The following is a 25,860-nucleotide window of genomic DNA, read 5'->3' on the forward strand; positions in this document are numbered from 1 at the left end:
TTTTTTTTTTCCAACAGCTAGATACTGTGTCTGACACTAGACTAAATTGTCTCAATAGTATCTATCAGTTGCTTCTATTGCACATGCCAATTATGGTTTGGTTTTGTGAAGCAGAGTATCCTTCGTGCACTTCCTGGGCGCTGCTGTTCAAATCTTCCTGAAGACTGACATGTTTCGAGACGCTCTGCCACCCTTCTTGAATATGCTCTTGACAATTGTCCAATAACGTTCAATTGGTCGCAGTTGGAAACATTTTGGTCGGTTGATGTCTTTCTCGACGTACATGACGTTGTTTTCCGCAAACCAACGGAGAGTAGATTTGAAGTAATGATCCATTGCCAAATCTAGCCAGAATAGAGGAGGCAGATAATGCTTTTTTTACAATAAAAGCAATATTATGTCAAGTCACAAAAAGAGGCAGATCGAAGCAAATTTGAAAATTTATGTTTTGTGAAAAAAATAAAAGATCGAATGGTCATGAGGGAATGTTCGCTTGTAATTGCGGTCGAACGAAGGAAGATTTGCGCCTGCGGTTCCTGTGAAGCAATCGTATCCTAGAGCATCAGTTTCTATGCTGCTTCCGCGTGGAGAGGTCATGAAAACTCTCGTGTATTATTCTCACGGTAACAAAATAGAATTATGTATCAAACTTCATCATTTGCATTTGCAAACGATTTTTTTCCGGACCACCAACAAGTTCGAAATAGTTGAATTTCATGTTAATAACATTTTCATACTCATACTCATCCACTCTCACACTAACAAGGAAAACTTTCAGCAATCTTTAAAAATATTAATTTAACCAACTTCTATCTATCTTAATTTTGCTGCAATATCGATATAAACAATTCCTAGTTAAAATTTAAGCAAAATTTTCGAAAATCACGATTTTGACCCCACTGTACTTATAAAAGCCACTTAAATTTCACCTTAACATTGAAAGGTAACATTTTTTCATGAAATACGTCATATTTGAAATATAAAAAAAATTCAAACTGTATATAATCGAGTCTGTATATAATCGAGTCCGACCTGTACTTCTTATTGACTTTGCAAGTGAACAGGTTGAAGGAATCACGTCCTATGGTTTGTGTTAGATTACGTTCTTCGTTCAAGTAAATGCAGTGCAGTGCAGTGCAAATGCAAATGCAGTCTGGACTTCCATAGTTCAATTCAAACATGAAAAATAACTATCCAAATCCGTTGTTCCGGTCTCGAGTTAAATCGTAAAATATGGACACCATTTATGTATATTTATTATTATTATTATTATTGAACATTTATATTTTGTAACATAGGACTTACTTACATATTATTTAATGTTCGAATGACCAGAACTTGCATAATGAGACTGATTGCCATTGATTAACATATACATTCTGTCAAATATATTTGTAATTTTGAATCTTCCCGCTGAACATTTTTTAACGTAATTTTTAAGTTGGCACTACAGGCCTTAATGTTAATTTTGAGCACGATCTTTTATTTAGTTAGTTTACAGCGTCATTAAGAAAAGTTTACTTTTTTCGGACGAATTTTGATATGGATAATTCTTTTGGCCAAAGCTATTGCAGAATACATTTGGGAACTCAACTATATCTAAAACACGGGTGTATGAATGGTTATACAAAGGTATTCAAAGACGGCCGAGAAGAGATCACGTCAAAGACGACCATCGACCATCCGACCAACTGATGAAAAAATCGATAAAATAAAAGGTATGCTGCTCGGAAATCGTCATTTAAGTTTGAGAGAGCTAGTCTGTGAATTACATATCTATCACGAGACCGTTCGTCATATTTTGGTTGATGATTCAGGCATGAGAAAAGTCGCAGCACGACTAGTGTCAAAAAAGCTCTTCAAAAATTTCAACGCAACCACTTGATTGCTTGATCAATCAAATTCTGGTCCCACGCGTTCATCTAACGCATAATTACTGGCGACGAGACATGGGTGGACGAGTTTGACATGCAAACGAGTCAACAATCATCAGCATGGACTGTTTTCTCCGATATTCGTGGTGTTGTCCATTCGGAGTTCCTTTCGGAGGAACAAACGGTTAATAAAAACCTTAATAATAATAATGTTAATAACCTAGGCGTTATAAGGCGTTTGAAAGAGAAAATTCGTCGCAAACGACTAGATTTGTGTAATGAAACATACACTTGATAACAGTTGGATTTTGCACCATGATAATGCATCAGCTCATCGATCGATCTTTATGAACGAAGCTTTGACCAAAAATGGCACGAATGTGATTGAACAAGCACCGTACTCTCCAGATATGGCCCGCATGACTTTTTGCCATATTTCCGAATCTCAAATTACCGCTTTGTGGGATTTTGACAGCATTGAAAATATAAAAACGAATTCGCTGCGTGAGCTGAAGGCAATTCTTGAATACAGCTATAAAAAGTGTATCGATGACTGGATTGATCGTTGGAAAGAGGGTTGCTTCAGAAAGGGGCCTATTTTGATGTCGATAACGCAAATTTAGATGGTGAATGAAGCCTTTAAGTCTTTAAGACCATAAATTCCCGGCATATATCTGGCACTATTTAAAAACCTTATTAGGACAACTTTTGTCAAAAAATGAACATTCTGAACAATACTGAATCATCTAAAATACAAGCTTTGATACGACGATTATCGAAAGAACACTGCAGCAGATATTTTTGCCCCAAATGATAGCTTTATTATTTTGGCTACACTTACCGTCGATTTCATTTGATTTTTTATTCGCTATTCAAAGAAATGATGTGCGGACGGTGTTTTCAATTTCAACCTATCCTAGTAAAATACAATAATACAATAAGCGAACTATGGAACGGCGATTTTAATGAGACTGCTGGTGTGAATATTCTTCCGCCGGATCCAAAGAGATGAACAAGAATAGGTTTCTTGTCGAGTATATTTGTACTGGGCAGGTTCTGGAGAATCATTGAATCATGTGATTCTCATCATTGTGCTCCCGTGGCCGAGTGGTTAGCGTCACAACTAACATGCCGGGTGTTCGGGTTCGATTCCCGTTCTGGTCGGGGCAATGTTTCGTCAAAGAAATTGCCTCCGTCTTGCACTGTGCTCACGCGTATTCTAGAGCTTACCACTCAGAATGCATTTAAGGCGTGTTATTTGGCATAGAAATCTCAACTAAGTACTAATAAAAATGACGCAAGTAATACTACGTTGAGACGGCGAAGTTCCTCTAGGAACGTTAGTGCCATTGAAGAAGAAGAAGAAGGTTCTGGAGAATGTTCAATTTTTCGGTAAATGGCTAATCCAAAAGAAATCATTCTTATGCATTGACATTTCTTCACCGCCAAAAATAAAAATAACAGCAATACACTGGAGTCGCTTTTTACGCGGGGGATACGTGCCGCGCAAAAGAAAACCGCGGAAATTACGAAATCCGTACAATAATTCTGTTTATACTGAATTTATTTTTACGCGGATGATACGTGCCACGTAAAGAAACCGCGTAAATTCCGAAATTCACGTAAAAAAACCGCGTAAATTCCGAAATCTGCGTAAAAAGCGACTTCAGTGTAGTTTTCGTTTGAAATAAAAAGCCTGCCAGTAATAAATTAAAATTGTATAAAATAAGAAAAGTTACATCTCACCATAGGTGGATGAATTCAGGTTTTTCCTTGGAGACTCGCGTTCTCTCGTGCTTGTTCGTCTCGGAATGTAAAATTAAAGCATTTTTGAACGCATACTGCGTACTATTTAAAGTAACTTTTTGTTCGAAGTGGTTTTGTACTCGAAAAAAAGTGCAGGTTTTGACCAATGATCAATTTGTCGAACATTCATTTCCCGGAAAATAGAAGATGGGAAAAATATATGTCTTGAACATTGAGATTTTTTTACGGTGAATCATCAAAATTACACCCATGACTTACGTCGAAGAATATTTTCACAGCATTTTTCACATTTAAGGGGTAAAACTACTCCGGACGTAAATAATATGGCTGTGCGCTCAGCTCACTTTCAAAATTTCAAGATAAAAACCAACATCTCTACCATTCCGACAGCTAGCGATGAATCTTTGCAGAACAATCGGAGGCAGCACGTCGTGTCCGTGTCCGTCCACAGCCCAGTGTCGGTTTGGCCGACTTCTTCGAATTAGAGAACGACGAGGAAACAAAGTTTATCCTAGCAACTGCAACTGTATCATCCGTTATATGATGCTGCTGCTGCTATCTCCCTAATGGAGCCACGAGTGACGGGCACTTTTTATATGAGAAATTTGAACTGCTGAACTATGGTTGGACTTTTCTTTGTTTATTCCGTATTCCTGTGTTCTTTTACGTCCGAGCCTGCGGAGCGGAGCGGTGGAGCGGAGAAAACGCAAAATTTGAATCATTCAGAATGGCAAAAGCAGCCGGGGGTAAATGCTTTCAGGAAGTCACAGATTAGACACAGCTCTGTCCTGCGACGATACGAGTCCGCCGTCAGTCGGACGTAATAGGGACCGAAAGGTCCAGGTATTTAGTGTTATTGAGACATTTGTAGAGCTGCACAGGAGCCGAAAAAGGAGCTCGGATCTCCGGTATCAGCACGGCACACAATGAGGTCATTAATACATATATTTCAGAAGTATTTGGGATCGTTTTATTTTGTTCTCGTCTCGCACCGTTCGTCGTTCGTCCTTCTGGGTATCAGCTTTCAATTATCCGACGTTTCGTTTGGTTCGACACAAAGAATAACATTAGAGAAAATATATCTCTATACACAGTTTTTCACTTACTTTATTTTGCTTTCGTAAAGTCTCTCCATTTCTTTATTTTACACAACAAACAATCATTAGTCAGGAATCTGTTTTGCCAATCAGTCTATAGCGCCTGTGTATGCGTGTATAAGAGTGTCTGTATGTGTGTACCACTAAAAACAAAAAAAAGTACCATTCTCTGATTAGCAAAAACATGCGCTCGTTAGTCATGGTTGACGATTAGCTTTCAATTCTCATATTTAACTACAACTAGTATAATACAGATTAAAATTTGAGTGGTATTTTCCCACCATTGTTGCTTCACGTTTTTTAAAAACAATCTTGCTGGCTTTCCGATTTGTGTCCTATGCTTGTTTTTTGTTCTCATTTGCGCTTAATCATTAAGTTTTATTTGCAATAAAATTAAAATTCATTCTCTCACTACCAAAAGGAAGCTATTGTTTGTTTTTTTCCTTCATATATTCACTTTGCCTATGCTATACAATTTTTATAAAATTAATTATAGAAACGAAAAAGAACTAATAATATAAAAATTCATATAAAATATATTCGTTAATAAGAAAAAAATATATAAAACCCCTATTTATGTTACACATGTCATTAGTACAGATGGTGAGTTATTTTTTTCTAGTTTTCGTGTTTTAACGCTTGGTGAGCATGGAAAATGCGTTGGGGAGCAAAGTTCATCGAACGATTCCCGATCGATTATATGCTTATAGTTGGCGTGTATTTTGTGTGGTTTTTTTTTCTTCCACATAATTATCTGTTTCTGCTGTTTCCATAAGTTGTTTTTTTATTTCTGTATGAATATGACTATGATGCACCGAGTTGTTTTTTTTTCTATACAATATTTATTACGTCCCGCATTTTTTCTGCTATCTTTCACTTTGAGGGTGCGTAAAACGTAGATTCTCCCCGTGACACATGTTCATATTGACTTTCGTGCAGCAGTGCGTATTTGATAGGATGTGTGTGCGTCAAAAAAACATCCTTTGTGTTTCAAACATTTGTATACGTTTTTTATTGGTTCGTCTGATCTCAATGGCTAGCAAATAAATTAACTTTTATCCGGCTATTACCCGGCTATCAATTGCGGCCGATGCTGTCGCTGCTGTTGTTGTTGGTGATGGCATGTAGTTCGGTAGTGAAACAGTTGTTCCAATACTGATCACTCAATCAGGCGCATGTCTCTGCATTTGTCCCGGATCCGTTTTTTGTGTCCTACGTGTGAACGTGCCTTCGAGGCGAATCGATATCATGATATCACTTCTTCCTGTTTATTGTCAGTCCCTTTCTTCGTCCCACCCTTCTTACCCTTTATGATGTGTATACCAATAGTTTCACCAGTGTATGTATGTGTGTATCGAAAACATGCGAAGGATACGATGCGATGTGGCCTGTCCACACGTATAAATTATTAAATTTTACGATCGCACAAAAATTACTCGGTTAATACACTCTCCATTTTCCTATCGAAATATCACCCCCTTTCAGATAGGAACACCATCCAAAAGGGGAATTAAAGGTGGGAGGGATCGGAAAGGGATAGGTGTTCAGGTGTGCACTAGTTCCGGTTCGCAAGGCTGGCACAGTGGCGAGGAAAGAACGAGAACGACATCTATTTAGTGGCACAATTGGGGGTACGGATGAAAGAAACGGCGACAGTCAGTACGATATTTCCAATTACCAACCAACCAACCAACGAAGGTCGTTCGATGGAATGAAACTGAATTGTTTCTTTACTCCAACAGACCAACCGAGAAAGCAGCCGATGAAATAAAAGAAAGTTTATTTTTACTTTTATTAGTAGAGTTTTGCTAGAAACCTTTTGAAACGATTAAGAGCAAACAAGCATATTGCGACCGTTGTGTAATATAATGCCAATCTATGAGTTTGAATTAGGTTATGGGAAGTAGAGATTTCTTGAAAGGTTTGGTCAGAATTGATCATACCGGCAAGTTTTCCCTTTTTATCTCAACATAAATTAGGCAAAATGCCATCGAGCTCGAACTGTCAACTGTGAAAAAGCTCGAGCAGTTGAATCGACGTTTGGGAACCTCCCTGACAATACGAAGGTGAATGGTCCCAGAAAGCAAGAACGATTTCCATACTTTCTAGTTTCATCTTAAAAGTCCGCTGATTGCAAGGTGCACTCACTTTGGAAATCCAAAAGTCTGTTATCAATGGATCTTCAAACAGCAAAATCCACTAGATCTCATGTGATCAAGAAGTTCAAGAAGCATCAGCCAACTAAACGAAACGACGATAGCGGCAGGAAAAGCCGCGCTACAAATTCGAAGAAGGCCCGGATGGTCACAAAAAAAGCGGAAGTTTCAAATCATCATAAAAACAATTTATTTCTTCGAAGTAACATTTTTTATAACATTATTTCAAACTCGTAAAATATCTTCTTTTAAAAACAATCCAGACATAAAAACTTTTCGGAGCATTTCGGGCAATAACAAATTGTAATTGGTAGAATAATACAAGCAGTGATGCCAAACTATGAGATCGGAGTGTCCTACTATGTATTACGTAAGTTTTAACGTAAAACGTATGCTGTAGCGCACACGTTTGAAACTTTGGAAGATTTTGGTGTGGATGAGACGAAGGTGAGCCATCGGTAGAATCAATAATGTGTATTCATTATATCAAGCTAGTTTAATATCAAATATATCATAACACAAAAGAGATGATTTTTGGACATCAAAATTTGATGCGGGGTGATTTGGACCATCTGTGGGGTGATTTGGTCCAGTGTGTGTTTCATCGAAAAAAAACATACTTATGTTTATGTAAAGTATTTTGAAATAATGTTACAATCAGTATCAGTGTTCTGGGATCGATACCAGGTGTCTTGGCCAGATTCCAGACCAGAAAAATTGGATTGAGATCATCTCGAATTCTGCATGGATCTTTTCGCTGTTGTATTTTCAAACACTATCGATGCTTGGTCAAAGAAAATACGTTCTTGATGGCCTGTGTTGCTCTTTCAAACTCCTTCTTCCTCCAACATTGTCTGCCCATCCTCTTTTTGTGATTTAGCGGCATCTGGAATCAATTATACCAGAGAAAAGCCTCAAATCTCTAGGACCAATTCACCCCACAAAAACGTGTCCATGTCACCCCACACAACATCCAAAAATTAAAATGCTATTAATTTCATTTATTGTTATAAAACTTTACTGTTTCGCTGCATCAAATTGTTCCTTTTCTGTAGGCGAACAGAACTTTATACAATACACGAAAAGTTTGTTTAATAAGCGGGAAAAACCATAAAACCGTGATCGGAAAACTCACATTTTTTGACAATCAAAGTGTGTTAGTTACAAACGGTTCAACAATAAATGAAGATGACATTATAAAAAATCCAAGTTGAGCCATACTTTTTGAGATAATGGGGTGTTACCCTACTAGCGACTTCAAAGTTTAGTAGCTACTGGCAGACACCACTTCATCACTTCACCACTTCTAATAATGTAATGGTTTCCAGCTATTCCGGACGTCGTATCGAAAATCTTTTTTTTATTTATGTCCGTAAAAAAGAAAGTCAATTGTTAGACTATTGCTTCCGAGACTTCTAATTTATTTTTAAACTGCTCATAAATAGTTGCATGAGTGGCTGCTCTCTGGTGAGTGGGCAAACCAACTCAAAGCTATTTAAAAACATATGTCCGGCTGAAAACGGAACCCCTTTCGACCGCACTTGAATTTTTGATGCGTACCAACCCATTACGGACGCACAAAATTGTACTCTGATTTTCGACCACCGCCATTTAGGCGATTTCGGGGGTTGACCTTTTTTTTTGGCACACCGGATATAAGCTACGGAACAAAAGCAATGTCATCCCGAGCATTTATTTTTTTTTCGCTCTCTCTCTTTTTAAAGGACCGTTAGGAGAATATTTGATTATGCTTAGCGATTCTCGTGGGCAGAGATAATGTAATATTCAAAAGAAGATTATATTGTGTATACAAAATAGCGGAGAAAAGGTTTTCGTGGAAACATTCCAGTGGAAATTTCTTCATAGACTCTATTAAATAAGGATATAGTTGGTTTTAACATCGTAAATGGTACAAAACAGATCTGGAACGAGAAGTGAGCGTCCCCGTTTAGTTATATTGTGCTCTCGCACTGCTTGCAATGGTGTCACGGTACAACCGGTATTAACCCTTCGACCCGAAAATTTTTCGTCTAATCGAAAACACTCCATTTCTATCATCGTTTGGCACCATCAGCTGTTCATCGCTGGGGAACTGAAACGGGAACGGGTATCCGCGCAGCACCGTGTTATGCCACAGATAATGTTTGTTCCTTCATGTTCTACCACTGCAACACAGCAGCAACAGCATCGGGCAGCACTTTCGAAGCGATCAGGCGAGAACCATTGTGGTCGAGGAGAATGTCTGGGGGATTGGGAGACAGCGGGAACAGTACGAACTGAATCCGGATGATAATTGGCAAGAATGCAGGCGTGTTCTGGTGTGTTCACTTGGACACTCCCCTCTCCACCCGTACACTTTTGCACTCGGGTGGCAGAGGAGCAAATTTCTATAATTATTAGTTAAATCATGTGTATAAATGTCATGTCGCTATAAGTGCATTGCTTAAGTTCAGCTGCGGGTGTCCTTCGGTCGCTTTGCGATTCAAGGGTACTAGCAGCAATTCACTGGCGACCACTGGGTGGGTGTGGGTGTTCTATTTGTTTGTATAATTCTCTTATTCTCGCGCGCTCACTCTCTCTCTGACTCAATCACTCTCTTCATAAACATAACTATTTTAATCGGTACCAAGTGGAAGTGGATCGTGTCAGTGTGCATCGGGGATTTCTGTACCTAAATCCTCGAGAGTGGTACATACAACTAGGTAAGATGCAAAGAAAAAAAACGTATTCTCGGGAGCTGCCAGGACCTGCTCAACGGGGCCTTGATGTGCCAGGGATAGGGGATAGAAATTGCTCTTTACAACGTGTCTCAAACATAATGGACGCGCGCGATTTCCGTTCGCTGATCCAGAAAACACTTTATCCATCCTGTCGTCGTTCCTAGCCCTTACGTATCCGCCACACCTGGGTATTTGAGGCAAAAGAAGAAACCAATGTAGGATGCTGGCAAAAGTAGTGGTTCATCCTTCTGTTCGACTTGTGCGGGTGTGTGTGTGTGTTCAACTTTTTCAGCTTTCATCTTGACGAAGCATAAACCGAGAGCGGGAGGGGTTGGTTTTACGAGCAAATGACAATGAAGGACAAAGCTGGAATTTTCGCTCCTTCGTTTCACCGATTGCCGCACGACGACAACAAGCACACTTCGGTATGCAACCGGTACAAACAGGATTATATCGGCTGAGCCGCCCATTGGAACGCCCGTTTAGCGCGTTTATTGAGGCGAGCCCACCGCCGTACAGCGGATAATAGACGTTTATCATGCGAAAATGCGATTATATTTATTCGAAAACTGATCCTGTGCCGTCGCTGGGAAGAGGGTCCAGGACCTACAATCGTTTCTTTGTGCGCAGCGGGTTGATTAATTTGTATCACCACAATCGGGGTAAGCGCTCTGCCACTGTGTTCACAGCCGGGTCCGGGTGGGTTGAAAATGAGATTTCTCTTAAATGCAAATGTCCCTCATTTATAATTGAGGGTAGAGCCGGTGGTGCTTTATGCTTCGCTCGCCTTTATGGGTTTAATCCATTAAGGATCGGCGGTGCATTTCAGCGTGCGCTTGAATTTCTTCCACTAGTGGAACGCGGAACAGGGAAGCTAAAAGCTCTTATTCTACCTTTTCTTCGAAGTACTCCACGCTGAAAGCATTGAAAATGCATTCCGTTTTTTATTCAGAAATTCATGGAATTCGTTCCACTGGGGAACAACATATTTCCTCTTCACGACTGATTGGTATTCCAATCTAGTCGAGGAGAAACGTTTCTAAATTGAACGTAAATCCAGCTGAAGCCGATAAGTTTTTGTCGATCCACTTGATACACATGGGGATTCAGCTGTCAAACCTTTACAAAAAAGTTTAGCAACAGCAGCAGTTCCGGGAACCCAACCCTCCCCCTAAATGAGGCCATCCAAATAGAATAGAAATTCCCTCCCAACTTGGCAGGACTCCTGTATCAACTACATATTTCTGAAGTAGCGATAAATCCGGATTTGTTTTTTTGGAAAGAGATAGAAGCATGAATGTAATTTCAAAATTCTTAGATTGATTTTGTGGTACAGGTCGGACTCGATTATCCGGAGTATTGATTTTTTTTCACTCCGGATAATCGAATCCTCCGGATAATCGAGTCAAAACATTTTTTTTCTTTATTTGTTTTTTTCCATGTATTTTTTTTTTGTTTTTTGAAAATCAAAGAGGAATTTGATTTTTGATTCATCCCCTCAAAGTCAGAAAACACCTTTCTCAAATGAAAAAAAATAATTTATCCGTATTCTCTCAGGAGATGATAGACGATCATATTTGATGAAAAAATCCTCCTACGCATATGTTCGAATTTCAACAATGACGGAGTTACAGAACTTTTTTTTTGTTTCGGACTTGCTTCAAAATGGCTCTACATTAAAAAGTACGCTACGGAAGACGATTCTGATGCTTTCATTAGTGGAACAACTATATTAGTGTATTTTAATAACATTTTGGAAGTGAAACACTTAAAAGTTAATAATTTTTATTGTGTTATTATTAATTTTATCCTAAAAAATTATATTAAACTAGATTGTTTCTATCAATTAAAACGAATTCCTTTAACCGCTCCACAATTTGTGCTTTGACGCACAACTACTATCTTTCTTAATTTGGCTGCAATATCGATATAAACAATTCCTGTTGAAAATTCAAGCAAAATCTTCAAAAATCACGATTTTTACCCCACTGCACATGTAATAGTCACTTAAACTTCACCTTAATGTTGAAAGGTTACATTTCTTCATGAAATAAGCCATATTTGAAAAATAAAAAAAAAATTCCAAACTGAATATAATCGAGTCCAAAATTGTATATATTCGAATCACATATCATCGAGTCCGATCTGTACTGTATTCTATTAGTCAAATCATTTCATTTGATACCAATATTGAGGAGATTGCAAAAAATACATAGTCCATAGACCGTTTTGTGGCGGCGACCTTTTCGAATTTATATTGTTCATAGTGTAGTGTATTCTCCAAATCAAGCCATTCAGCCATGTTTTTGCGGCTGTCTTTATAATGACAGTAGAATTAAATGTATGTTCCAAATTTCAGATCAATCATTCAACAGAAACGGGGTCAATTTTCTATTAATGTGGGACAACCCAACAAACATTCAAACATACATAGAAACAGGTCAAGCTGAATGAAACCATTCAAAAAGTAATTAGTTGTTTGGGGACTGCGGCCAACTTGGCATTGGATTTTCCATTATCTGCTATGTTCTACTAGTCGAGAACTTTTCTTTTGATACATTTTTGGGAATTTTTCATAAATAACTGTGTTCTACAATGCAATCCTTTTCATTTGATACCCATATTGATGGGGTTCTGAGAAAATAGGTAATCCGCCATTTTGTAGTGGTAGCCATTCTAGATTTGCATTTTTCATAAATAACTGTATTCTAGCCCTTTCATTTGATACCCATATTGAAGGAGTTGTGAAAAAAAATTATATGGCGCCATCTTGCGGTGGCGGCCATTTTTGATTTGCATTTTTCATAAATAACTACGTTCCACTAGTCAAGCCCTTTCATTTGATACCCATATTGAAGGAGCTCTGAGAGAAAATGCAATCCGCCATTTTGTAGTGGCTGCCATCTTGGATTTGCATTTTTCACAAATAACTGTGTTCTACTAGTCAAGCCCTTTCGTTTGATACCCATATTGATGGGATTCTGAGAAAATATGTAATCCGCCATTTTGTAGTGGCCGCCATCTTGGATTTGCATTTTTCATAAATAACTGCATTCTACTAATCAAGTTCTTTCTTTTGATATCCATATTAGCTATTCAATATAGAATTATTATACAAATTATTCAAAATTTCCGAAAATCAAAAATAAAATACTCCGGATAATCGAATCCCGGATAATCGAGTCTCCGGATAATCGAGTCCGACCTGTATTGTGTTGTCTGCGATAATCGATTGCCTAGCAATTATTTGAATCATGAAATTGAATTCTCCAGGATTCTGTTGTTTCGGTTACTTTTTTGATATACACATTCTCTATGACAATAATTCTATTATGTTTCGGTATGTGTGTCTTCATTATTCGATTCGATGACACGTTTTATGACTTGTATCCAGGGGATAGTAACTTCAAGCAAAAAAGTGGGACCGATTCGAGATTGCTTTTATGTAAACAGTGAACTTTTTTTACACTCTAAAAATCGAACCGACTTGCACTGACAACTGAATGATATTGTCAATTTGTGCGAGATGCCTCAAAACAGCTGGGAATAAATATTGTTTATATACAGTAAGTTACATTTAATGCGACGTTTAGATTATTGAACAGACCTGTAATGTGACACGTTTAATTGGACATTTGTGTAAACATCGAGTTCGGGGACCAAATTATGGCGCCACATTAAAGTTGCCACCAGACGTCGACACTGTACCACTCACATCGCCAATGTTCAATTACAGGCCAAAATCGCCTCCAAAGCGACACTGAGTGATGCCTCGGCATGTCGTATTAAATTTAAATTACTGTATTATGTTGTTATTTATGTCATAATGCATATGTCATAATGCATATGTCATAATGCATATGTCATAATGCATAATGTCATAAGCAATGAACACACATTTATTTTCCACTTGCAACAGTATTCACGATGATTGGATGGATGAATATACGACTCCTACATGCATCTAGTACAACTATTGTCATGCGTATATACGATTTACTACAGACAACCCAAAAACGAATGGCGGAAAACGTTGTTAATAATTATGATAATTAATATAGATTCTTGTAAATACAAGTATGTTTGGAATATTACGTTAAAAATTGTTTTTAAGTCAGAATATTTCCGGTTTTAAGAAAAGTGAAAGTTAAAGTTGCTTTTTTTTATTTTTAACTTTTAAGAACGAAAGATTATCTGTTTGCCGGTCTTTTGAGTTCTGATAAACATAGTGACAAAATAAATTAGTTCAACTTCGTCATTCAATTGCACTTAACTCAAAACTGTAGACATGAGATTATGAACTTGAGAAACCAAGCTGCCAAGTATGCCATCCCAGCAAACATTCAATCGTATAACTATCGTATATAGAGCATCGAATATCTGATATTTTGGGTGGTATATGATGCGCCTAAATAGCATATACAGTAAGTTACCTCTAATCCTCGACATACCGAAGCACTACTCAGTGTCGCATTAGAGGTGATTGGCCTGTAATTGGACATTCACAATGATAGTGGTACAATGTCGACGTCTTGTGGCGACTTCCAATCTGGGGCCATACTTCGGGTACCAAACTCGATGTTTACAAAATATCCAATTAGAGATGGAAAAGTCCTATTATTTGTATCCCATTACAAGTCTGTCCAATTAACTAAATGTCGAATTAGAGGTAATTTACTGTACATGCAAGGTTATTAGGCAATACCTAATAACATAATAAGTCTGTTGTCATACGAATATACGATTCATCACTGCCATAAAAAATGGCGGAAAATATTAAAGTAAAATGTTCGGCCCGGGGAATCACCATTATTGTATGTATATAGAACCTTTATAAACATTATGTTTGTACAAATAGGAATCAATCAATTGACTTCCAGATATATAAATATTTGATATGAGTGGGGCCACGCTTATAAAATTGCTCCGATGGGATTTGAACTCCGGTTGTTTGGATTATCAAGCCGCAGCTATCTCGTACGGCTACCTGAAATATGATTCTAGGGCAATTAAAGTTCTTACATATGATACGAAAGAGTTGCACTCGGATACTTCATTACTGATTGTTCATTGTGCTTTAGTGGAAGTATCGCAAAATTTATATAGAAATGGTTAAATAAAATTCAGTACTACATGTTTCAAGTAATCAAATAACATTAAGTAAAAAATTTCATTCATATTTTAACAATTTAAAACTGCCTTCGGGCCTGCCCAGCAAACATTAAATCGTAAAAAAAAATTCGAGGGGTTGTATCAGAGATACGACCGCTTAGAACGTAGGGCTACGCAATATTTTTTCTTTTGAAATTTGATGGTTTATCATTTCGAATATTATTTGCGAATACGTCGAAATTTAATAAATAACTCTTTAGTAAAAAGTTCTAGGGACCCTGAAAATGTTTAATGGCTTGCGTAGTTTTGTAGACTCATTTCGAGAAGCAACGATCATGTTTTGCCCTTGCGAGAACAATATGCTATGGTCATATGTCGCAATTCGTTTCTTTATATCAATGCACGCATTGCACTGAATATTAACGAGTGGCATCTTCCGTGCATCGCCATCGAAGACGAATGAACTCTCTGAGTTTCAAGTGTCTATAATTCAAAAGAAGAAGAAGAAGAAGAAGTGCATCGCCATTCAACAAGCATCAAAAACGGGTCTAACAGATGCATACAGTTGCAGTGCTAAAAATGAAACATCACAAGAATGACCGTTTATGAAAAATCGTTTCTCGACTCTCGGTCGATACCGTCAACAAAGTTTCTAAGTTCTATGTTTTGCGCAATGAAAACAAGCTACACACAAAAAAACCAAACACTGATGTTTAGAAGCGACCTAAAATCATTTGTACTCTTCTCTTTTTTCGCCTGCTTTGCCATGCCTCGGATGGTTGTGTTAATTGCAATTCCAGATGCACTTCAAGTGAAATATTCATTAACCTTCACAGCTCGAAGGGATACATTAAACACAAAACGAGCAGAATAAGCGACCTTTGTTGTTTCGGGCACAGAAATATTCTGAGAATTTTCCTCAGAGGAGATGCAATACTTATACGCTAGCGACAGCTTAATACTATGCAAGGGTGGAGTTTACTTCGCAATTTTTTTCTATTCGATCCCCCTTCGTTGTTTCTGTTCTAGCGGCTGCATAAGTTACCCGTTATTGACAGCTCTGTTCGGGAAAGCACACAAATGGACAGAACAAATGTATGGAAAAATGGGAATGCTTCCCATTTTATCAATTTGAACCATATACAGACTATGAGATTGTAATGTATAGCATATCAAACAAAAAAAATCTTAGAAAATTTCCAATTCGATTGGTATACAAAACGTTTAAATCCGTTCGTAGCAAAAATAGTTATTAACGTTAGCTTTATTTCATAAAAACGTGACCTGTTTTCTGATTTGGCACCCTTAATGTAAGACGTAGTCCTACGTTAAAAATCTAAAATTGGAGGCGATATACATACATCTAAGACACATTACTTGTATGATGTGTATAACTGGCATATGCATATGAAATTGGAGGCCATATACATGTATATGGGGTATATGATGTAATATAAACGATAATTATACGATTTATTATTTTCTAGGATGTATGTATATCGTCTCCACGATTGCATGTATGGGCTGGCTAGGCGCATCATATACATGCAATATATATTAATCATACTTGTATGTTTGTGAATATAATCCTCAAAATAAAATAATTACACTAAACCTTCATTTCAAACAACTTATACAGCTACCAAATCACGCAATAAACATCAAGAATTGCTGGGAATCTCTTATCAATATTCGTTCAAATTTAAAAATGTGCTTAACTCCAGTTTTGTTGAGAACTTTTATGCATTCAATTAAATCGTACGATAAATCATATATAAACATAAACATTCCCACCTTTCATCCTTCATTAAACACCTCGTAGTAGAAATCTGTTAGTATGCATACACTCTCCTACGAAACATAGTGGAAAAAATATATTCGTCGATGTAAACAAGCAGTGAAAAAGGAGACACTTTTCGACGAGTGATTTGTATGAAGTTCCACTGCCGTGCTTGTATCCATCGATGAAAATGATCTCACGGATAGTCATTACTCCGACGCCAAGTTCTGAAATAGACGGGAATTATCTAACACCGCCTGACATCCGAATACAGCAAATTCGTTTTTGAACCAGGGTTAGTGCCAGTCTGACTTCGAAATAAAAAAAACGCATGCATGTTGACGAGTAAGTTCTAAAAGTCGTCAGAAAACACCTTTCATGTATAATTTGAAATATAAAGGATAGAGAAAAGAAACCGTCTTTTTTGCAAAAGACAATAAATCGGTTATATTAGAAGATAGAAATAACTTTGTTTTACAAAGATGATTAAAATAACTGGGGCTGCAATATTGTCCAACTATGTTTGCCTCTATCTATAAAGATAAGAAAGTTAGATTTTTGATTTCACCTAAATTTTTGGTCTCCCTATTTTTAGCAACAACGAAATAAGCGCCTTCACATATGTAACAACTTTGTTGAAGACAGTTTTTATCTAGATATGCAAATTTCCATTTAAATCCGTTCCCTGGACCATCGTACATTGTTGCACTTTTTCTACAATCTGGTCAATGAAAAATTATTTGCATGTTTGTTTATATTACTTATACAAAATCGGAATCGGATTCCGATTCAAATAATACGACAGCGGAAGCAGCAAGACCAAGCTCCCTTACAACGTTTTTCATTTTATAAATTTTATTTTCCAATTTTCCAAAATAATAACACCCAACATAACAGCTCAGATGAAGTTGTATTGGTGAACCCGATTGTAAAATCCTGGAACATCTCAGTGCGAACCCATTAACTTTCTGATTGTGCAACTTATATCGTTCCATTTCCACAAGATGGCTCTAGGTGATTTAAATAGTGGACGGCGACAGTCGGTTTCTACTGAATTGTGAATTATCGCCATTTATCAACCGAATTTTGTTTATAAGTTTTCAAAGTTTACACAACCAGTTCAATTTTTACTGCGTTGCAAATGTCAGCTTTGTTGCAAATAACGACAACTTGCGGGAAGTATTGATTTTCAGCTTCTTGTGGATACCTATGGAAGTTTATGGGGACTCTAATGGATAGACTTTGTAGGGAATGTTTTAAACTATTTACGTGAATTGTGATTTTAATGTTAAGGACAAAAAACGTCCGGATCAACCGAAATAGTTTGACAACGAAGAATTAGAGACATTACTCGATGAAGATTCGTGTCAAACGCGAACAGAGCTTGCAGAATCATTGGGACTAACTCGACAAACTATTTCTGAAGGACTCGAAGCCGCATGATGCATCCAAAAGCAAGGAAATTATGTTCCGTACGAATTGAAAGCGGGAGATGTCGGATTGCGATTTTACATGTCCGAAATGTCACTTAAACGGCACGAAGGAAGTCTTTATTGCATCCAATCATTACTGGGAACGAAAAATGGATTCATGGCGAAATTCCAAAACGCAAAAGATTATATGTAAAGACCGGCCAACCAGGAACATCAACGCCGAAGCCGAATTCATGGTGTCGAAGTAATACTCTGTATTTGGGGGGATCAAAAGTGTGTGATTCACTATGAACTGATAAAACCTGGCCAAACGATCAATGGAGACTTCAACAGGCAACAACTGATCCGTTTAACCCATTAACGACCAAGCTGTAAAAAATATTCTTTGACAAAAGTCATTGGTGTAATTTTGGTTATTGTCGTTACAGAAACCCCAATCTTAAAGAATTATTTTTTTCCGTTCTTTCGTTTTCCGGAAAATGATAAAACGTCAAAAAAGCGCCAAACAAAAACATTGACCAAAACCAACATTTTTGTTCCTGTAGGAAGTTCAATCCAATGTGTGATCTTTTATCATAGTAATTTTGTAGAAAAGGTTAAACACAGTTTCAATTGAATGAAACTGATAGTATGTGGTAGCTAATAGACTAAGCTACCATTTGATGCCAAAACCTTACCATATGGTTGCTTTCCAAAGCCATGAAAAATTATCGAAGTTGCTGTTCGATTTTTCGAACGCTTGATCTAAAACGGGTTAAGGTAGGTAGGGTTAAGGAATTTATGGCGAAAACAGTATAGCAACTGCGCTCCATTGTTTATGCGCACTAGGAGCTCCATTCCGGTGTGAAGAAAGTGGACGTGACGATGTCCTTGAATATGCCGGATAAACCCGTTCAGGTATGTATAAAATCCTTACACTTCTGGAGAATGGAAGGCTGGTTCTGATCATCGGACGGTGCTACGCGATCGTAAACTGCAGCTGAAGCTAAAATAGAAGACGGGGGGAAAGGTGGCGACACCGTTCCGAGCTTTTGGAGAGAAGGCTGATCGTGTCGGAACAGCAAGCTGTAACCCAAAAACGAAGGCTGGAAGCAATGGAGAATGAATTGCGAAGCGGAATCGCCGCGGTCGTCATGAACGAGGAGACGTTTTCAACGCTGGATGACGACTGGCAGACAATCAACTACTTTACGTCTGCCACCAAGGAGGTGAGTTCAGACCAGTATTGTCACATTTTGATCTGTACCGGAAGGGATAAAAATCTTTTTCATCTGTACTTTTTCGTTCAAAAATCTATACTGCCGAAAATAATCGTTGTAGAGAAAAAGCTGTTTTATGAGCACGAAGAAATATTCATTTATTTCAAAATATTACATTTACTCACTAACTTCATCTTTACATTTACTTACTACAAACACTACATTTGCTGTAAGTGTACATTAACATTTACAAGCCTCGAATCATTCGTGCGTTTAATGATGCTCACACATAGTCTTTCTAAATTTAAAAAGCATAATATCATTCAATAACATTTTTGGTCTGTGGCCACGATGTTGAATCAAATCTTTTGATCTTCAAATTGCGTTCATTGTGTCGTTGCTAAGTTGATTTCGAAGCTCATACTTGCTCTGATTAAAATCTGAAAAAAACGCTTGACGTATGCCGAGGAGTGAGGCATTGTAGAAACAAGGCATCGGAGCGCGAGCTTTAGGCATCCAAGTTTCTTCCCACAATCCTGAAAATGTTTGTTTTCTAAAACGAAGATTTGCTTCTAGAACATTTTTACTTTTAGAGCACGGAATTCATTCTCCATATTTTGTAAAACTATATCGTAGAACCCTGAAAACGGTTCCTATACAACGTTGATATTTGTTAAACTGCAAAAGTTTCTGGGAGCAGCCTTGAGCGTCGGATCATTAAAATCGAATCTTTTTCTCATTTGCTTGATCAGCTCCACAAAAAAACTGCTAAAAACATCCTCAAAAGTTATCTGCCTTCGCTATCCATTGTTCTGATAGCTTCTTCTGCTTCCATTCCAACATAAATATTCCTGCCACTTTTGAAATGATTCGTTCCGCTTGAAATGTTTTTCAAATTCAGTAGCATTGGACATCGAAACAACGTAAAATTCCTCGCAGATATTTATGAGAACGGTTAGACAAACATCTTTCAACTTTTTATTTAGTATCGTGAATTTGGGTTTTTAAGCTTGGAACAAACAATTCAATCTGTTTATCTGGGGCAAAATATACTCCGAAAAGTAGCAGAGGTTATTGCCATTGAGTTCTTTAGTGCAGTTAGTATTCTGCAAGCATTCTAAGTTTTGTCACAATTATACTGAAATCCTTTTTATCTGTACTATTTCTTTCAAACATCTGTATCGCAATCCGTGACATTCAAATTTTTGTTGCATAGAAAAATGTGTTGGAAAATAGTACTCAAGCCCCTAATTGCTCATTTGTTTGATAATTCTTATACACACTCTTGCTAAACTTTGACTGCATCAGTTATTCAATGTTTCGTGCTGCCCTATGCTGTTTGATCCAATGTTTAGAATTCAAGATTGTGCTCATCGTATCGTTGCTTTGTCGATTTAGATGTTATGTTATTGTTAAAATCAGAAAAAAAATCACTCCACAGTTACCAAGGATTGATGCATAGTAAGAATAATAAAACGCGAGCGAACTGCCATTTCTCTCCAGACAACCGATATTTGTCCAACAGAGATTTCTTTACGGAGAAATTTCAGATTTGGGCATGGAAACGCTTCCAATACTTCTTTGATGCTTGTTAAATTGGGAATGTTTCTATGAATTAACATTGCAACAGCCTTGAGGGTCCAATAATCGAAATCAAATCTATGCCTCATCTGTTTTACCAACCCCACGTGTTATTAATTTATCACTCCAGAAAATTTGTACCTATCTGTACTTGTGTACAAAAATCTGTAATCAGTACCAAGAAAGATCGAAAAAATTTGTACCTTTCCAGATAAATCTGTACGTGTGGCAACACTGGTTCCGACATCAAATAAAGCGTATTTCAATAGGGACGCTACAAAAGTAGACCGATAGGGACAGCAAACGACGCCATTTTTTGCCCGCTCTCTTCACATTTCTCTTCAGTAAGATTTGCCATTTCATAATGGAAAGATATACGATCCAACGAGTCGAGATTATTAAAATTTACTACCGAACTTCGAAGTCAATGGCCTCAACTTTAAGAGTGCTACGTCCAATTTGTGGTCGTCAGAATCGTCCTGCCAGATCAACAATTGAGCGTCTAGTGAAAAAATTGGAATCCACAGGCACAGTACAAAATATTCCCGTGCCAGTGAGACAAAGAAGTGCCCGTAGTGTCGAGAATATTGCTGCCGCTAGCACATCAATTGAGGAAGGCCCAAATCAGTCTCTCACACGTTGTTCTCAAGCGTTGGGCATCTCTGTGATGTCGTTGTGGCGAATTTTGCGAAAAGATCTTGGCCTACATCCTTAAAAGATCAAATTGATGCAAGAACTGAAGCCGCTTGAGCACCAGAAGCGTCGTATGTTCATGAATTGGGCTGAGCAACAACTTGAAAATTATCCAGATTTCATCGATGCAGCGATGAGGCTCATTTCTGGCTGAATGGCTTCGTCAATAAGCAAAATATGCGTTATTGGTCAGGCAGCGATCCACATGTACTCCATGAGTCACCATTGCATCCCGAAAAAAATACGGTTTGGTGCGGTTTATGGTCCGGCGGCGTCATTGGGCCGTACTTCTTCCGTTATGATCGAGACCGGCACGTTACTGTGGATGAAAATCGCTACCACTCAATAAAAACCGAATATTTTTGTCTTCTTCACCCAAAAATATCATCCGAACGAGGATGTGGTGTTATGGCCGGACCTGGCCTTCGTCCATTACGCGAAGAAGTCGCTGGAGGAGATGAACCGCTTTTTTTTCTTTCTGTATTATAGTGACTTTCAACGCTTTTAGCTGTTTCGTTACTTTACTTCTATTTAGGAAGAATGTTGGGAGTGAGAATTGAACTCGTGACCTTTAGCGTGGGAGACAGATGATACCACTGCACCAGAACGCCTCCCCAGAGTCGCTTAAAGATATATGTTGTCCCAAAGTCCGCCAATCCTCCGATCGTCCCCTAGCTGCGTCCCATCGAGAATTTCTGGTCAAACCTGAAGGGTATACTTCAACAATTTCGTGATGAAAACGGAGGAGGAACTAATAAATAAAGCTAAGAAAGAACTGAAACACCTGCCGATAAAGTATGTTTTCGACAACGATGACGAAAGTTTCAACCAATTGCCGAAAGGTCGCCCGACAGTGCTCCATAAAAATAACCTTTTGTAACATTTTTATCTACAAATCATCTTTTGTAATTATTTTTTATATTAACTGTCTATTTTTTAATGCAAGCGTTAGATGCTGCAATGAAAAATCTACGACAACTGCTCCAGCTGCAAAAATGGAAAGATTTCTTTCATCGCATCGTGACGGTTTATGAAAAATGGTTTCTTTACAGGAAACCAAGGGAAGGAAAGTCTTGAGAACTGCTCATGTGACGCTCTGACAATTACCCACATTCCGAAGTGTATGCTATGTATTTAGTAGAACCAGGTCGATGTTATATATAATGAGCTGTTGAAACCGAACGAAACCATCACTAGGGAACTGTGTCATAAACAATTGATGCTTGAACCGAGCACTGTGCGGAAAACAGTCACAACACAAGCAGAGACACAAAACAGTTGTTTTACAACATGATAACGCTTGGCCTCACGTTGTCAAACTTGTTAAAACCTTTTTGGAAACATACAAATGGGAAGTCCAATCACATCCGACTTATTTCCCTTCCGATTATTGTTAGCTTCGTTCGATTGCACTTGGTCTGGATGATCTGCATTTCTATTCATATGAAGATCCGACTTGAACAGCCGACCGTCTCAAAAGACGATGATTTTTATTATAACGGCGTTCTAGCTCTGCCTGAAAGATAGGAAAAAGTAATAGCCAGCGATGGATAATATTTTTAAAGAATCATTTATAACCATTTTTAACACAATAAAGTTAGAAAAACAGCGAGAACTACGCACCCAAAAAAAAGAAATGTCAACCTCCCAAACAAATATATGATCCGCTAGGGTTTCCTCTTGATCTCGAAACCTCAACACAAAGAAAAGTGATTTTTTAAAAGAAGGTACCGGTAATACCGACTCAAAAGTTACGAATTATAAAAAAATTGTGCATTTTGCTCGTTCTGTAAACTTTCATTCGTTATCGTATTCATTCCAAACAACGAACATGAATTTATACGTCACAATTTGGAAAATTGCCCTTCCTAATTTCACTTTCTATACAAAAATGAGTTATATCTGATTGGCTTGTTATCTTTTGGTTACAATTGATTTGTAATATGTGCTGCATAAAAAAATAAACTTTCAAATCGTTTAGTGAACACTTGAAAAAAATATTGGCATTATAACTTTCACACTATTGTGTGACCTCTCCGCATGCATTCGAGATTATGATGTTCAGTGGTGGTAGTAAATAAAGCAACGAACACTGATGGTACTTTCAAACTCGCACCAAGTGGTTTCCGTTATTGAACAGCAATTTGGAACGTAACACGGGGATCACCAAAATGCCGGGTAAATTCCCCTTTTGATTCGGCGTTATGCACTCTTCTCTCTCGTCGCTTCAGAAATACGCAAAGGGCATTTAAAACCCCGCGTAGGCAAAAAAATCAAGCTTTCCGCTCAATATTCAAACTGCCATTAGACGATCCAACTTAATTGCACCACTGGGTCTCCAAATTCACATTCATGGAAGCATTGAAGCGTCCAAGGCTTCGCCTTAATGCTTCGACGGATCATTTTCGATGCACATTTCCATACCAAATTTCCAGAGATTCAATCGGTGGTACGAAAACGAGGCAGAAAAAAACCAGCCAAAGCGGACGGAGTTCTACCTTCTGCGCTGGGGGACTGCTGTTCGATTACACGCGGCTGATCCTCTAACATCTCAGTTTCCTATATCTCGCTCTCTCTCTATGTTCCCTTGCACGAAGTAACTGCTCGTTAAAAGTGCGACCAAGTACTTCGCCCCGGGTTAGCACGGCACCCAACACGTAATTCGGTAGTAGAATTTCTCTGACATCTCGCTTAGCGTGTTGGGGTGCCCCCTCCTGGTGAGGACGAAAAGATTTTTCCTCTCCAAAACGTACGTATCAACATCACGCAACCTGGACGAAAATCTTGCTTTGCGCCCTCCTACCACACCCCACCACAATCGGAAGGAGGGTGGACTTCAGGGGCTATCGCCATAAAAAAAATCAATCGTTCGGAAAAATTTAATTTTCCTGCAGGGGGAATGTTTGTAATATCTTCTTTTTTTTAGTTGTCCGTTTTCTGATGGGGGGGAGTGAGAGGGTGGTGCAGAACGGGTGAAGTGCCGGCAGGGATGAAAGAATAATGCGCCACTTCCCCCGAGCGCTCCTCTGCCGATGGGTGTCCACGCGAGGGGGATTGAGGAGCAAGAGAAGTCCATTGCCTGTTGTCTAGTGCCTGCGATGTCTCATTTGCTGTTGTCGAGCTTGGCATGTCTGAGCAATTTGTTATTGCCGAGGTTAATCTGCTGCCCGGTTGGGTCGTGGAAGGATGGATGAAGGCACGAACAGACGACAAAAGTAGGATTTGTGTGTGAGTGTGGGTGTGTGTATAGCTCTGTTGTTCGCTCCTCGGGGATTCGAGGAAACATGTGCGCACAGCTACACACAAAGGTTTGTTTTATTTTGGGAAAAATAATTTTTCATCATTATGAAGTTTTTTTCGGGTTCCCCGGTGCTTTAGCCCGGCGGCAGGGTGGAACGACGGGCGTAGAACAACAGCTTTTGTTCACAATGACTAAGCGTTATACTCCACGGCTTTTGTCGGTATTCGATGATTGATTAAATCGAAACGGTAGCGTTTGGGGGTAAAGCAAATATCCGAATGATTTGCTGGATTGGTAATCCGAGGAAATCACTGGTGAGGAGGATTTACCACTCGTGCCCGACAATATGTTAACACCGCTATCGCAACAAGGACTTCAATCCTGTTTTCGCATAATCCACATTAAACGAACGGAGCAACAGAAGCATTGATTTTTCAGCAATTGAGTGATATGCTTCGTCAAACAAACGCACACCAGTAGCGCAAAAAAACATGTACACAGGGAAAATCCAGGAACGGAAATTACGAGCAGTTCTATCCCAATTTTCCAGCATGGCCCGATAATAGGTCTCCGGAAGCGCAGGACTTTCTACTGAGTATTTCACGTTTCGATAATAAATGTATCATACAATAACAACGCGAGATTCCGCACAACCTCTTTCTATCTCTCATTTTTGATCTCGCCTATCTCTCTTGAGCTTTTAAAAACGTATTTCGGGGATGAGCAAGCAACGAGTTCCCCACGTCTGTACAATTTCAACAACAACAAAAAAAATATATGTAGACTAAACACATCCTTACTCGCTCTCGCTACAGGTTCCTCTTACCGCTACTTCCGATACTTCCGCCGCCAATACTGCCTCTACCGCCCGCACTTCCTCCTCCACCTCCGCTACCCCCGCCACCATCCGCAAGATGATGATGTTGGTGCAGATGGTGATGCAGATGATGATGATGATGGTGGTGCAGCAACGGTATGCTACTCGCGCTGATAGCCGCACTGGACGAGGTGGACGTGGCGGTGCCTGTTTCAGTCAGATTATACACGGCCATCTCGGCACCACCGCTGCTGCCACTGCTGCTACCACCACCTATACTGGCACCGCCGCCACCAGCGCCCCCGTGGCCAGCGGTCGCGATTATAGATGTTGATGATGTGGTTTGTAAGGTAGTAGCAGTAGCTTGCTGCGGCTGTTGATTTGCTGAAC

At 38.6% G+C, this 25,860-nt stretch overlaps 1 protein-coding gene across 6 annotated transcripts in view; it reads right to left on the reverse strand.

Moving 5' to 3' along the window:
• Positions 1-25,860, reverse strand: part of LOC129777880 (latrophilin Cirl) — a 134,088-nt gene that overhangs the window by 38,161 nt on the left and 70,067 nt on the right. For 4 of the 6 annotated variants that reach the window (XR_008743312.1, XR_008743313.1, XR_008743311.1 and 1 more), the window contains exon 4: positions 25,480-25,854. Coding sequence is in view for 1 of the 6 variants with exons in the window: in XM_055784452.1 (XP_055640427.1) it covers positions 25,792-25,854 (63 nt within the window). In the remaining 5 variants the exon portion in view is untranslated. Of the gene's footprint in view, positions 1-3,520; positions 25,855-25,860 lie in introns of those variants that run through there. The other 2 variants (XR_008743310.1, XM_055784452.1) reach the window with 2 other exon arrangements.

The sequence above is a fragment of the Toxorhynchites rutilus genome, chromosome 3, assembly GCF_029784135.1.
Source record: "Toxorhynchites rutilus septentrionalis strain SRP chromosome 3, ASM2978413v1, whole genome shotgun sequence".
Classification (NCBI taxonomy): Eukaryota; Metazoa; Arthropoda; class Insecta; order Diptera; family Culicidae; genus Toxorhynchites; species Toxorhynchites rutilus.